General features: G+C 43.5%; 1 protein-coding gene across 1 annotated transcript in view; it reads right to left on the bottom strand.

The window, feature by feature from the left end:
• Window positions 1-15,000, bottom strand: part of pcdh15a (protocadherin-related 15a) — a 175,293-nt gene that overhangs the window by 59,057 nt on the left and 101,236 nt on the right. The window contains exons 22-24 of the mRNA XM_076286445.1: window positions 14,807-14,923; window positions 2,629-2,769; window positions 1,763-1,875 (exon numbers count right to left, since the gene is read on the bottom strand). Coding sequence (XP_076142560.1) covers window positions 1,763-1,875; window positions 2,629-2,769; window positions 14,807-14,923 — 371 coding nt within the window. The remainder of the gene's footprint in view (window positions 1-1,762; window positions 1,876-2,628; window positions 2,770-14,806; window positions 14,924-15,000) is intronic.

A 15,000-nucleotide genomic window follows, 5' to 3' on the forward strand; every position in this document is an offset into this window, starting at 1 on the left:
TATAACGTCTCTTGCCGTTCCCTTCATGTGCTCTATCAAAATGTTGTATGCCCTCATGGACAGTAGCTCCGTGATGTCTGCATCTTTCCAGGTCGGAGATTTTCTGGACAGCATTATGCCACTCCATCATAACACTGGCATTTAAGTCAGATCCGGTCAGATCTAACCACATGGACACACGAAAGAAACGTCACCAACACGCCCTCTCACTAGGTGTGATCTTAACCGCATGTTCTACGCTTCATTCAGACACAGCACATTTACATGTACATTTAAATACTAGGGGGGGAGTAGTATAAACACCGGGTGAATTCGGACTTCCACATGACCGGTTATGTCGTTCAGATATACGGCCCCACCGTTTAACATCGGCAGAACCTCCGGTCTTACACGTATATCTGAAAGCGCTTACTAAAAGTTTGTGCATGCTCTCTCTCCAACGCAAACCAGATGTGGGGTTCTATAGCCAAGTAATTCTGGTAGGCTACATAACGTTGAAAACAGATAAATGTGTTTATTCGAAGCAAACATACAAATACTGTTTGCTTACTTGACTAGCCTACGTCAAGTATTAGCCTACGCACGATAGATTTGTCTTCTTTAGCCTACATAATGCATAGGCTACAGGTTGTAAACAAAAAGCAGCTGTGACAGGCAGCGGCCGCATATATTCTGCGTCATATCTCGCATCTTGTGAACTCTACAAGCCCCCATCCCTCACTCAACAACCACACGGAGATTCTGTAATGTGCGTGTATGTCGTTCACACATACGTCCGTATAAGGTCAGTATTAGGTCCGCAGGTTAGCATATATCTGAATCATCCGAAGGGTAGGACCTCCGTTTGACAAACCTCCGCATGTACTCCGGAGGTTATATCTGAAAGCGCTTACTATTTACCCTTACATATCAAATGTAAATGTCAATGCATTTTTGTCTTTGAAAAAAAAAATACTTGGCTGTGATGGCATCTGTATACTGTATGCCAGGGTGAAACAAACCTTGCTGTGCTCATCTTTTCACAGAAAAATCTTTAAAGGGACGTGAATGTTTTTGTTGCTCACTCACAACAAAGTCTTTGTACATTTTGTCATCAGTTGTTTAATTTCCTCGTTCACAGCAAGAGTGATGGACGCAAAGTTCATATTTTATTCAAAGTGTACTTAATTAAAGGGGAGATATAACCTCTATGACTACTGACGACAGGACCATGATATTACTGCATCCCTTAAAGGAGCAAAAGTTAGTCAGCTATATCTTGCCATGAAAGGAATGACATATTTTGCTCTATAAAATATATAATAAAATATATTTTAAGTTTGTTATTGATATTTATATATGAGTATAAAAGAGGAGGTATGAAAGCCCACATGTGCTGTGTGATCTCCAAACCATTTTCAGTGTTTGTTGAGCAACTCTTGTCAGCTGGATAAAGCACTGACCTGGGGATAAAGCACTGTGCCCCCTTAGAATTATATGGTTCTATCTGCATTCTGAGTAGTTCTGAGATATTGAGCGTCAAAGTTTTAAAACTCCATAGAGTTATATTGATAAGTGGAACAGGCATTTTTATGTCTACAACGTGCATACAACTTCCAGAAACACCTCACCTTGCCTTATTAGGTTACAGAATAAGAATATGTTAATATCTCAATTTTGACAAATATGTCAGATATAACCTTATAATTCTAGGGGCACTACAGTAAGTGCTTTATCCCCAGTCTGGCCTGGAGATGAAGAAGGGAGCGAGTCCAACACTCACATGTAGTCCTCCTGGGTGAAGATGGGGATGCGGGAGGGCTGCAGCACTGTGATCTCCACCAGCGTGCTGTTCATCTTCACCGGCTCACCGGCATCAAACGCTATCACCACCAGCTACACCAGAGAGAGAGAGAGAGAGAGAGAGAGAGAGAGGTATAGAGAGAGGTGGAGAGAGAGAGAGAGGGAGAGAGAGAGAGAGAGAGGTATATAGAGAGAGAGGTGGAGAGAGAGAGAGAGAGAGGGAGAGAGAGGTTTAAAACTCCTTTATTTTACTACATCATGCATTCTCACAGAGTTACATCAGCATGATCTCCCTTCAAACCAAAACCTTCAGTCACAAGGCTCCTCTTTCTCTCTCTTACAATCCAATCATCAGTAACTTTGCACAACAACCCCCCCCCCCCCCTCACCACACACACACACACACACACACACACACACACATCAGAGAGATAGGAAAAGAGCGATCATGACAAAAAAGAGCAGGAGGAAATGGTAAAGGCAGAGAAAGAGAATCCTTTATGAGGACGCACCGTAGCCTGATTTGCACTGCTAAGTTGGTTTGATTAAAGTTCATCTTTTTTTAGACGACTTTGTTTTCTCTCACTGGGCTGTTTGGCCTGTTTAAGATGATGACTCGTGATGAATGACTTCACTTTTTGCTGATTCTTTTCTTTTATCGCTGATATTTAAGTTATTACCAGAGAGAGAGAGAGAGCAGGCGAGAGAGAGAGTATGTGTGTGTCTCTCTCTCTCTCTCTCTCTCTCTCTCTCTCTCTCTCTCTCTCTCTCAGTGTGTGTGTGTGTGTGTGTGTGTGTGTGTCTGTGTGTGTCTGTGTCCGTGTGTGTGTGTTGGTGAAGCCTTACTTTGAATGTCATGCCAGGCTCCTCATTCAGGTTGACCTTGGTGATGACCGTTCCTGTGTCCTTCTCCACATCAAAGATGCTGCCACTGTAGGGAGACTCGTCCTGGTCCACCCGGTAGCACACCAAGCTGGCCGGGGTGCCCTAAAACAGAGACGGACAGGAAATGATCTCTGTGAGCATGGCATGGGTTAGCAGCGCTAGCAGAGAGGCTAACGCCAGTGAAATTACTGTCTGCCACTAGCACATCTCTCAGAGCTCTAGAGCAGTGTTTTTCAACCACTGTGCCGGGGCACACTAGTGTGCCGTGAGAGATCATCAGGTGTGCGGCAGAAAATTACCCAAATGTCACTCACTGGTCCAGAAAAGCAACTGTTGCATCAAATAATTTATAACCACATGCTCTCATTGATTGTATGATTGCACTATTTGTGGTATATGCAGGCATTGTACAACGGGGGCCCCATATCCAGTATTCGCAGAATCATCACATATCCAGTTCATAACAACAATTAAATTAGATATTAGATATGTTAGTGTGCCGTGGGACTTTTTAAGTGTCAAAAGTGTGCCGTGGCACAAAAAAGGTTGAAAAACACTGCTCTAGAGAGAGAGAGAGAGAGAGAGAGAGAGAGAGAGAGATAGATAGATAGAGAGAGAGAGAGAGAGAGAGAGAGAGAGAGAGAGAGAGAGAGAGAGAGATGTAGGCTTTGCAGAACTGGGTAGACGCTGGCTTTTGTTGCGTCCATTCAACACACTAGACCAGTGTCCAGACTCCAGGCTGAAGTACCTGTTGAAGCCGTGTGTGTTGGGAGAGGCGCTGAAGCAGACCTGTCCATAGTGTGTCTGTTCTGGCATCAGGGGGAAAGCTCTACAAGCTGTACAGCACCGTGCCCGCATTTATTACACAGAATAACACACACGCACACACACACACACACACGCACACACATGCGCGCGCACACACACACAGACACACACATGCACACAGACACACACGCCGCACACACATGCTCACAAACACACACACACTTACACGCACAAGCACACGCTCACACACACACACTCACACGCACAAACACACGCTCACACACACACAAAAAGGAAAATACATTCTCATACTCAAAAAAAAAATCACTCATAAGTCTCCCCTGAATGATTTTTCATTTTGTTCGAGATGAAAGTCATTTTTTGAACGGTTACCAATTTGATGTAAGCTGTGCTTAAATGAAATTGCATGATCTTGTCCTGAAGACTTGAATGCATTCAATATGAAAGATTCTCACACAATAAATCTCCAAACACACACTCCTCTCGGAGCTCATCCCCTAATCGCCCCATGTCCGCACCAGCCCAGGTAACAGGTGAGCATTAAAGCAGTAATAAGCTCAGGAGTGTGTGTGTGTGTGTGTGCGCGTGCGTGCGTGTGCGTGTGCGTGTGCGTGTGCGTGTGCGTGTGCGTGTGTGTGTGTGTGTGTGCAAAGTCAGAGGGACCTACCACCAGCACACTGTGGACAGGAAGCATCACTAATTCATGACTTGGCCCAATTAGGGCTCTGGGGTAGAGCCGCTGTGCGCAGAGATTAAAAATACAGTGAGCAAAGCTACTCCTCCATTTGGAACACCTGTCGCCAGCTCACAGCGTGCTGCAGAGGGTGAGCGGAGGTAAACTCTACCTGTGTGTCTGTGCTAGTGCTGTATGATGTTGAAAAGCTTTGAAACTTCTAGGAGAGGTCAAAGGAGAAGACAGAGGTCACTGCATACTGTATGTCAGTGGTTAATTGTTGACTGGACGAAGGTGGGAGAAAGACAGACTAATGTAGTACTAATGTAGTACTCTATGTGTACTGGTGTATTTCAATATCATCCATATTGTAAAAGTGTAACTTGTGAGGCAGCACCGACTACTACATTTTCAAATGAAAGATGATGTTAGCTTTGAAAAATGCCTCCAACAACACTGACATCAGCCTGAATATTACACATTTTTCTCATCGCCCAGGAGGATAGCTCTGCCCTAAGGCTTGTTTTTGTCTGTGAGAGTTGTGACATCTCTCTTACTCTCTCTCTCTCTCACTGCTGTCAGGTTAACTGTGTCAATCCCTTTTGCCTGTAGCTCCTGAGCTACGCTTTCTGGGGGCGTGATCATAGAAGTCATCAACAGAGGTGGGAGTTGAGATATACAACAAAAAAGAGAAGTAACAAACAACTGCTATAGATTTGCACCTTTGACATCAGGAAAAATATGCATGAGCTGGGGAAAAAAAGAAAATAAAACAAAGTATAAACGTTGGAAAAGAGAAAGAAAAAAAGAAAAAAATAATTCTTAGGTTTTTGGCTCACATCCATTTGTATTTATTGGCAGCATCTTGGTGGTCATCAAACCTTGGTGGAGTGCAGGCACTCGGCCCTGGGTTGAGCTGAGCTGGGTCTGCCTGGCCAGATTGATGTAGCCAGCAAGGGAGGTGAAGGGTGGTGGTGGGGGGCATGTGGCTCTGAGGCAGAGGGGGCAGATGATGCCAGGGAGGGAGAGAGAGAGACAGAGAGAGGGACAGTGAAGAAAAGACGGAGGAGGGGATGGAGGAGAGGGAGAAAGACAGAGGAAGGGATGGAGGGAAGGAGCAAGGAAGAGAGGGGGAGAGAGAAAGAGAGAAAGACAGGGAGAGAGAGGGAGAGACATACAGAGAGAGAGAGGGAGAGTAAAACAGGGAGGAAGAGAGTGGGAGAGAGAGAGAGAGAGCTCTCAGCTGGAGAGCAGGTGAGGAGAGTCGGGAGAGCCAATTGAGCAGCTGACCTCAGCTGACCACCGACGGGCAGCTGGCCAGTGAAGCCGTCCACACCCCTGCGGAGGGACCGAGAGGCCGCCGGCTAGGTTGAGTTGGAAAGACAGCCCGACTGATGACTACCTCAGTGTGAAAGTGTGTGTGTGTGTCTAGACATGTGTGTGTGTGTGTGTGCATGTGTGTCTGTGTGAATGGAGAGGGTCTAAAAAAAAGTTTGTGTGTGTAGGTGTGTTTGTGTGTGCGTGCTTGTATGTATGTGTGGGTGGGTGTGTGCCCATGTACATTGGTGCGTGCATGTGTGTGAGTGTGCCCATGTGTGTGTGTGTGTATGTGCACGTGTGCAGGTGCCCGTGTGTAAATGTGTGCCCGTGTGCGTGTGTGAGTGTTAAGGGGGTTGTTCAGAAGCCCGTGGCCAGCTTGAGGAGGTAAGACAGCTCTATTGACGTCTCCCATCAGCACCACCCGTTCCTCGTCCCCACTCGACTCCCTGATTGTCCTCCGCTTTGTAGGACGCTGTAGGATTTGTTGTTGATTACAGTCTGGGCTGTTTAAACCCAGTGCGTCGGTTTGTTAAAAATGCCACCAGGTACTTTGATTTAATTACACTAATTATGGAGACTTCACACATTTCTAACAGAAGTCCTTGCTGTTGAGCATAAACACAGACACACTCTCACACACACACACACACACACTTGGTCAATCACACACACACACACACACACAAACATATCACCCACTTCCACACATGCACAGAGCTACACTTTTAATCAGGCAGGTAATTAAGCTTGCTTGGGTTTTTACCGGTGAGGGCCATTGTAAGTGAGTGAGTGCATCTCTTGGCAAGCTGTCTGCAGCTTGTCAACCATTACAGCACTCTAAGTGCAGTTCAATTCCCACTCTGTAACTTTCCACGGTGGCGATACCTTACACAAAACATCCATTAGGCTCCATTACAGATGCGCCAACGCTGGAGCATGCTGCCGGGGTACAGCTCTCGACGCACTCCAAACAAATCCCTCTTCTTTCTGTCAAGCATGAGGCAGCCTGGGGAGGTCTGGCCTCTCTCTCTCTTTCTCTCTCTCCATCCAGAGTTGAGATGGTTGTGACGGAGACACCTATGACAGCCACTCTCCAAATAATGTGCTTTATGACTGATCAAATGCGGCATTTATAAAAACACCATCTATCCGGGGCCTGTAGTCTATCATGTGATGCATGAGGAGAGCTGAACACACTATTTGGACTCGGTGTGACTCATGAGTGCCTACTGAAAAACGCCCTCGTCATGGAGAGTTTTTAAAAATATGCAGCCTTGACCAGAATGCATCTTTAATCAAGGGCCTAGCGAAGGCCCGTAGTCATAAGTCATGATGAATAATAACCAGATACAAGCTTCCTGTCATGTAGGCTTCAATTCGGTCTGTTACAAGAACTACACTGCCTATGCCGCACAACGATCCAAGCTTCCTACTGTCATGTAGGCTTCAATTCGTTCTGTTACCATAACTACACTCAAAAAGGTGTCTTTGCCACATACATGTTGCCGTATGTGGCATGCTGTATATAAGGTCATTTGTCATTTGCACTACCTAAAAACATCACTATTAACCCTCCAGACCCCATAGCAGCCGCTGCCGGCCGCTCTGTATTCTCCTGTAACTGCCGGCGACGGCCAGCATAGAATCATTGGTGTAAACACTGGATATGTTGTTGATGAACTTTATCTACACACCTGAATTAATTCTTTAAACCTTAATGAACAGACTGTAATATTAAAAGCTACTGTATATGGTTGTATTTGTAACTATTTTAAGATATTATCATGTTATTATGTGATGTGCCTTGGCTGCAGTCAAGGGTGATATCAGAGAGAGAGAGAGCGGAGGTTCTGTTTAATGGTCATGCTTTACTGAGGACCATTCATGATTGCCCTATTGTTGTTTTAATCCACACTTTTGAATAGTCCATGATGATAAGGGGCTTGTCTTTGAACAGCATCTGTGTTTCTGTTTCCCGTCATCTCACTTCCAGCATAAACGGATGACAAAAATAATCTCAGAGAGGAAAAGATGGAGTGAAAGATAGAGGGGAGAGAAATGAAGAAACAAAGAGAGAGATGGAGGGAGGGAGAGAGAGAAGAAAAACATTTGCTTTTATGCTCTTGAACACTATGTGACCTTCTCCATTGTTCTGCAAAGCTTAATTATTACTGTACATAAATTACAATAATAGTCTTTGAGAATGTTAAAGACATTAGTGACGTATAATCACAGTGCAATTACCCTCAATTAAGTAGAAAGTGCAAGCTAAATGTAGAATCATTATTTTACAACCTCTTTAAAAACCATTCATTTTCATGTACTTTTAAATGAAAATTAACTCTGGTTTGACAAGGATTGGAGAGAGAGCTGTGTATTTTTTTCTTCATGTTCTTTGTTTCTATGGTGATCAGCACAACCTTTCACAAACTGTGAAGACACATATTTTGTCTTCCCTGACACAATTTGGAGGGACCGCTTCACATATCAAAATACACAAGGAAAAACACACAAACGCACGTGACATGTCTTAGTGTGCACGGGCCCAGAATAAGCTTCTATTCCTTTCAGTGCAAGTGGGGGGAAAAAAAGAACTTGCAGGGTTGCAAACTACCCACAAATATTTGAACACCTGTGGTACACATACAACAGAGCCTATTCTAGTGTTCCTGATATCTCGGCTTCTCCAGGCGTAGCAGAGGCAGGGTTTGCACCGCTTCACTGTGACCTCTGAACCCCCTGCTGACTGAGGCGCAGAACTAAATCAAACGTCTGTCAGTCGACCAGCGTATTACACAGTGCAGGGCCGAATTCATCAGCACATCTCTTTCATACACAACTCCAGCCCTTCTTGAATATGTCTGTCTGGCTGTCACTGCCTACAGTACAGTACGCCTGTCTATGAAGGAGAAAGCCAGGCAAGCTCACACTGACTTTCAATGCATTCAGCTCAGCGTTGGCAGTGGGAGAGAGAGTGGCGTCAGGCGAATGCTTATTGATTGCATTAGAGATGAGGTTCCAATGTGACAGTGGAGGGTAGTGAGTGAAAGCTGGCATGGGAGCAAGGCAGGGAACAGGACACTGTTAAAGGTACTGTAAGTGATTCTAAGCAATTTTCTAACCTGTAACACATTTTATCACATTCAGTGAATATCTCCTCACAGTCTGCTAGCTGTCCATTCTGTGAGTACACTGTAAACATCTCTGTAAAACATCTTTGTACAATCCTGAACAAAAATAAAAAAATAAAACAATGGGATGCTGTGTAAGATGTAAATACAAATACAATGTGCTAATCTGCAAATCACGTAAACCCATATATGAACAAATGTGATGTCATCCAGAATAGCTAACAGCATCACTAAATCGGCCAAGTATTTTTCTTTCTCATTCTGTCTAATGTAATGGGTGGATTGTCCTAATGTGAGACTTCTTTTGCTTTTTGGACTTCAGTAGTAGGCTATATTAGGCTGCAATGTGAGGGCAACACATTAAATCCACATCCAATGAATGATTGATCACAGGACCCTACAGCTTTGGCTTTCCCATAGTTTCACTGGCATTCATTAGTTTGGGGAAGAGCCACACCCACTGGAGCTTAGGTGTCCCACATTAGGCAGTGTCCCACATTAGGATAATTTAGTATACCAGTGACCAAGTTGGTGACTACCCACTCTCACAGACTGATTTGACACAGACCCCGTGTGAGAACCAGGATGCCTGCTAATAATTCAATATTGCTAATTTGAATAACAGGCAAAGGTTAAAGTCCGGCATTTAGCAAACATTAACTAAACCCATGTTTTAAAACTAATTTCCTGTAATAATTTGGCAAAATCATTTTTGCTAGTTTTCTGAACTCCAAGTTCCAACACCAATACCAACCATGAATGGGTGAGCAGCATAGCACCCCCATGTGACAAACAAAACAACCGCTCTAATCCTTGTGTGAGGCATTTATTAGCTGCCTGTCTGTGCTCTCTACCCTGCTCTCCTATTAGGGCCCACTGGGTGTCCAATCTGCAAGTTCACCTCTGTGACAGCCTGTGGAGAGAGAGAGCAGCTTCTTTCTGACTCCGGTGACGTGAACATTGGCTACCTGCAACTGCATAATGTTATCACTTCACTGACACTATGGAGACATATTTCACGTCAACAATGGAGATGAAAACTACCTTTCGGGTTAACGGAGATGCAGATTAATTAATTTTCTTTGCGCAACAGGCCAGATTCTAACTTCATTTCAGTGAGATGAGTGAAATAAATATATTTTTAAAGCTGCCATCACCATAGACTACTATTTGCTACAATATTCACCTGTTAGAAATAGAACAAGTTGCTATTTCCTTTTTTTTCGTTCAGTGGATTAGGCTATCAAATCGCTCGTTTGAACAGTAACAGTAATCCACTTCATTCGTGGTTTTAAATATAGTTATTTCTGGCCTACCCACGAGAGGCCTGCAGCAAATTAACAGACAGAAGCTCGGCATGGCACGCCCCAAATGAAAATGAATGAATGGAACCTCGCTTCTTGCGTCAGTCAGGAAAAACACTGTTCACCAAGTCACGATGATCAGCTATTGGCGCGGTCCAGCAGCAGTGTGTGATGTTTAGCCATATCTCCAGGCATTTTGGTGTTAAAGTTAACGTTAGTTTGCTTTGCATGTGAACATGATGTGACTTGCGGTGTATGACACGAAGCAGTAGCCTAACATTCCCTTGAACTAAAATTAGTATTACAAATGATTTAGATATTTAAATCATATAGCAAATTATAGCCTAATGACATACTACAATTATAGCCTTATGATATATTACAAAAAAAAGTCGAGTCCTCGATGAGTCATCGCGAGTGCGAATGCACGAGTCCGAGTCCAAGTTCGAGTCATTCAGTGCTCAAGTCCAAGTCAAGTCACAAGTCAAGTGTGTGTGTGTGTCTGTCTGTGGAGGACAGTGACAGGGATAGAGAGAGAGACAGGGAACTGGTGCGCTATTAAAAGGATCCATGACCAGTCAGTAAAGAATTCAAGTCAAATAAAAAAAATCCTGCATATTCATGTAGGAGATTAAGACAACTTTCAAAATTATATTAATATCTCGCCTTTGTGTCATATTGCAGGAGACTTTGCATCATCAATCTAAATCTGCTTAAGAGCTATTGCTGTAATGGATTTGGTTAATTTACTAAGTTAATTAGGTATTTAATTTAGGATTCAGCAAGTGAGACTCTAATTAATCACTTGTTATTGTGGAAGTGTTGTTGTTATAGAATAGATCTACATACAAATAAATACAAATAAAACTTTACTCAGAAAATACACATATAACCTGGTTGCAAAGCCAATGTGCCTTATCAAGGGCACAGGTGCCACATTTAACTTCCTGCCACTAAGGAAGGCACAAAATGTCTGCCCTCCAAAATGGCACATTTCCCATATCTCTGTACAAGAGGTGAAGCTGCAACTGAGCTGTTTTTGCCCTCTAAACAGCCAGCCTTGAAAAAAAAAGATGATAAAAGATGAATAATTTATGACTTTCACCCACCCCCAACTTCCCGCGCAGCGGGGGGAGAGTCATAGCACAGGCGCGGCGCGGTCGACAGACAGAATCAACATTTTGCACAGCATGCGTATGTGTCGGAGTGCCGTGTTCTCGGGGTTAACGTGAGCCAGGCGTCTATGTGCCACAGCACAGCACACGAGAACCTCACATGAACACTCCGACACGCACTGATTAGCTGTTGCTTTCACGCCTGCTGTTGCTGTAGATTTTCTCTCACACACACAAACACACACACACACACACACACACACACACACACACACACACTAGCGAGAGAGAAGCACTCAATCGTATTGTTTGCTGAGTCACTGCTGTCAGTTAAGATTTAAAAAGGCAGACTCAATAAAAGTCTCTGTGTCTCACTGCACTGGAGTGATGATGCATGATAAGACTATTCTCCAGGGCAGAATAACGCTGTTTATTAGATCTCATCAAACCTCCATCTTTCCTTCATCGTTATAGACTTCTATTTATTAGAACTTACAATAGGAGGCTGTTCAGAATTACAAAACATCTCTGTGACATTTACCTATGCAAAAGCTCTCATACTAAGTATGCACTCCCCCCCCCCCCAAACACACACCACACATGTATGCATGCATCCTTGCGCATGTGCACACACACACCATACTAAGATGCATGTCAATACTGTACATCTGAATGCCAAAGTATCAATGTCAATAGAAATTGCAGAATAAAAAATGCATTCAATACAATTGCCTCTAGAACTAGACATTATTTGATGACTGCTTCCGAGATTGAAGATTGACACTGTAGTCTGTGTTTCTCACATTAGTCTGTGTTTCTGAGTGCCTAGCTAATGAGCTAATGGCCATTGCTGCATTCACCTCAGTCTTCCTAACCCATAACTGCTCTTTGATGAAGAGGCAGTACCCACTTCACTCCTTGTGTCCTGGCTCTTTACATATATGCACTAATCTACACTACCGTTCAAAAGTTTGGTGTCACTTAGAAATTGCATGGATTCCAGTTGCTGCTACTGGAAGAAACTGAAATCCATGCTTTTCCACAGAATTATTTTTGGAATCTGATCCCTTATCATACCTGTTCATTCTCACTCGTCGCTCGACTTATCGTGACTAAATTCAAGATGGCTGCAAACGCTAAACTTCGTGAAGATACTGTCTGTATAAATTGTCTTGTAAGTAAACTACCAGTGCTTTTTCAAAGTTCTCAATGTCTCATTTTAAATGTCAGGGCCCTCGGAAGTCTACCAATGAAGTGTGGAGATACGTTGAGCCTCGTAAATGGTGTAAAACAGTGATTTATTTGCATGGGTAGGCCGATGCCCGAGGCACCCCCATTGAAAAAGCTGTTGGTAGCATCGGCTAACTAGCGCCAGATTTCGGAGTGCAGAGGACAAGCCGAGATGGGCTATGAGACATACGTTCACACTCGGTATCATGTTTCAACACACTTTAGGTCAATATCACACCGGAATTCTCCTTTATTGTTGTAAATGACTGTTGTAGAAAGAAATGGCTGATATGTAATGCAATATCTACATAAGTAAGTGTACAGATGCCCATGATCAGCAACCATTCATCCAATGTTCCAAAGGCACATTCTGTTTACTAATCTGATACTATATAATTTTAAAAGGCTAACTGAGAAAACATTTGAGAACCCTTTTTGTAATTATGCAAGCACATAATGTAATCTGAAAACTGCTGCCCTGGTTAAAAAAACAATGTAACTGATCTCAGCTTGTATTCTGTCTATAATGGAGTGGAATGCAAATGTCTAAGTGACTCCAATCTTTTGGAACTGCAGAGTACATCTGATCATCACACTCACTGATTTGTGTCGATTCATGAACACGACTCAACAGCGTGGATGTTCTGTTATCCTCATTCAGTTATATCATCATCACTTGCCCTTTTTAAAATCTCTAGACAATCATGGATTGATGGAATGACACTAACACCAGTAACAATGTACAGCTGTATAATTTCTCATGATATTATATTATAAATGATATTGTGAAAGAAATGCATCTAGCCTTCAACAAATAGTGTTTTAGTAAGCCAAAATCATGCAAAACACACAGAGGCTCCTGGGCCGGTATTGTTCGGCAGGAACTCAACACTTGCTGGCACTCAGGCAAGGTCATAGTGCTAGCACTAGCACAGAGGAGCGTGGATGAGACTCTGCTCAACTTTTGTATTCACTGCAGTGCATGGGTGTGTGCTTGCATGTTTGGATGTATGCTTGTGTGCAGTGTGGGCAGCGAGTCACTAAAAGACACACAGTTCACCACTTGTTTATAGAGCACAGACATGCTGGCATGCTACATTTTCCTAGCCTGGCCCTGCCTACCTAGAGCTTCTTTCAGGGAGATCTAGTCTGGAACACCCTAGTTCATAACCATTTCCCTCAGAGAAGAGAAATGTTAGGCCAATCAGTGACGAGAGGGGAAGACGAAACCACAACTTATTGTGATAAACAGTAGACACCTGCAAACATCAAAAAATGCAGTCGGAAAAATGCAGAAATGTATGTACAGCAAAGGTAGACCCATATACATTTTTTCTTCCTCCTTGATGCTGTTTATTAGCAGTTTGTAAAGTTAGGAATCTATGATAAATGTGATTGGTAAGGCTGGACCAATGATTTCAAAGTTAGTGCCCGTCACAGTGTAAGTATTGGAAACAAATCCCAATCGTGAGTCACCAGACTCTATTCACTTTGTGAATATGTGGAACATATTCCAAGCAGAAAAGAGAATATTGCCCTCAGCATTCTTTCTCATCGCCATTGTCCTCTTCCTTAGGAAGATTTAAACTAATTTAAAACTTCCTTTTAGAGCAGAAATCAATGTATGCCATCTATCGCCATGGTAACAACAACAGCTGTACAGTTTATGAAGAAACAAATGCATAAAATGGAGGACCCCTGTTCCACTCAATCAAAGCCTCAAACACATGCAGTCGTAGCCACTGACCTCAGTTAAGCATTGGTCACAGAGACAAAAATACCAGCCAATGAAAGGCAAATAGCACAAGACATGGGGGACGTGGATGGATTTGTGGCCTGCTAGTTCTCTTTAGCCTTCTAGTGTCTTCAAAGGAGAGTGCTCTTTATTTGGTATGATGACTTGAAAACCAATAAATGTTTTGATTGTTTTGAACCATTCTGAACACCAGAACACTGCTTTCACTGGAACATCAGACTGTAGTGGGATTAAGTTTTAAATTGACAGACATTTGATATAGACTCTAGTATAATCACCCAGACAGAAAGAACCCCTAGCAGTATGCAACTTAAGTGCAGACAGCATAGGTTTGTTTGTTGGTCAACCCTCCTGTTCTGTCCTGTGGGAAAAAGCATCCAGTCTGTCTGTGTCTGTGTCTGTGACTGCGTCTCATCCTCTGTCTGTGTCTCTTCCTGTTTCTGTGTGTACGTCTTGTGTGTCTTGTGTGTCTGTCTATGTCTATGTGTCTGTGGGCCTCTGTCTGTGATGCTCTATTTTTGTGTGTCTGTGTCTGTCTTTATCTGTCTAAGTCTGTGTCTGTGTGTCAGTGTCTGTGTCTGTATGTGTCTCTGTGACCGTGTCTGTGTCTATGTGTCTTTGTGTCTGTCTGTATGTGTCTGTGGCTATGTGGTCTGAGTCTGTATATGTGTTTGTATGTCTGTCTATGTCTGTGTCTTTCTGCCTCTGTGTCTGTAGCTGTCTCTGTGGCAGTGCCTCTGTCAGTACTTGTGTCTGTGCCCCTTTCTATTCCTTTATCTGTGTCCGGGTGCCTGTGTCTGCTTGGCTCGGCCCCTACTCACCGGGGGGTCTTGGTCCTCTGCAAACACTCTGGTTATGACGGTGCCCTTCTCAGCGTTGGGCGCCACCAGGCCTTTATAGAGCGCCTTACTGAAAACGGGCGAGAAGTCGTTCATGTCCTAGAAGAGCAGAGAGAACAAGGAAAGAGAGAGAGAGAGAGAGAGAGAAAGAGAGAGAGAGAGAGAGTCAACATTAG

Source organism: Alosa pseudoharengus, unplaced genomic scaffold, assembly GCF_046254945.1.
Source record: "Alosa pseudoharengus isolate Yale_2024_CS ecotype anadromous, Long Island Sound unplaced genomic scaffold, YU_APseudo_1.1 YU_APseudo_1.1_scf_15, whole genome shotgun sequence".
Lineage (NCBI taxonomy): Eukaryota > Metazoa > Chordata > Actinopteri > Clupeiformes > Clupeidae > Alosa > Alosa pseudoharengus.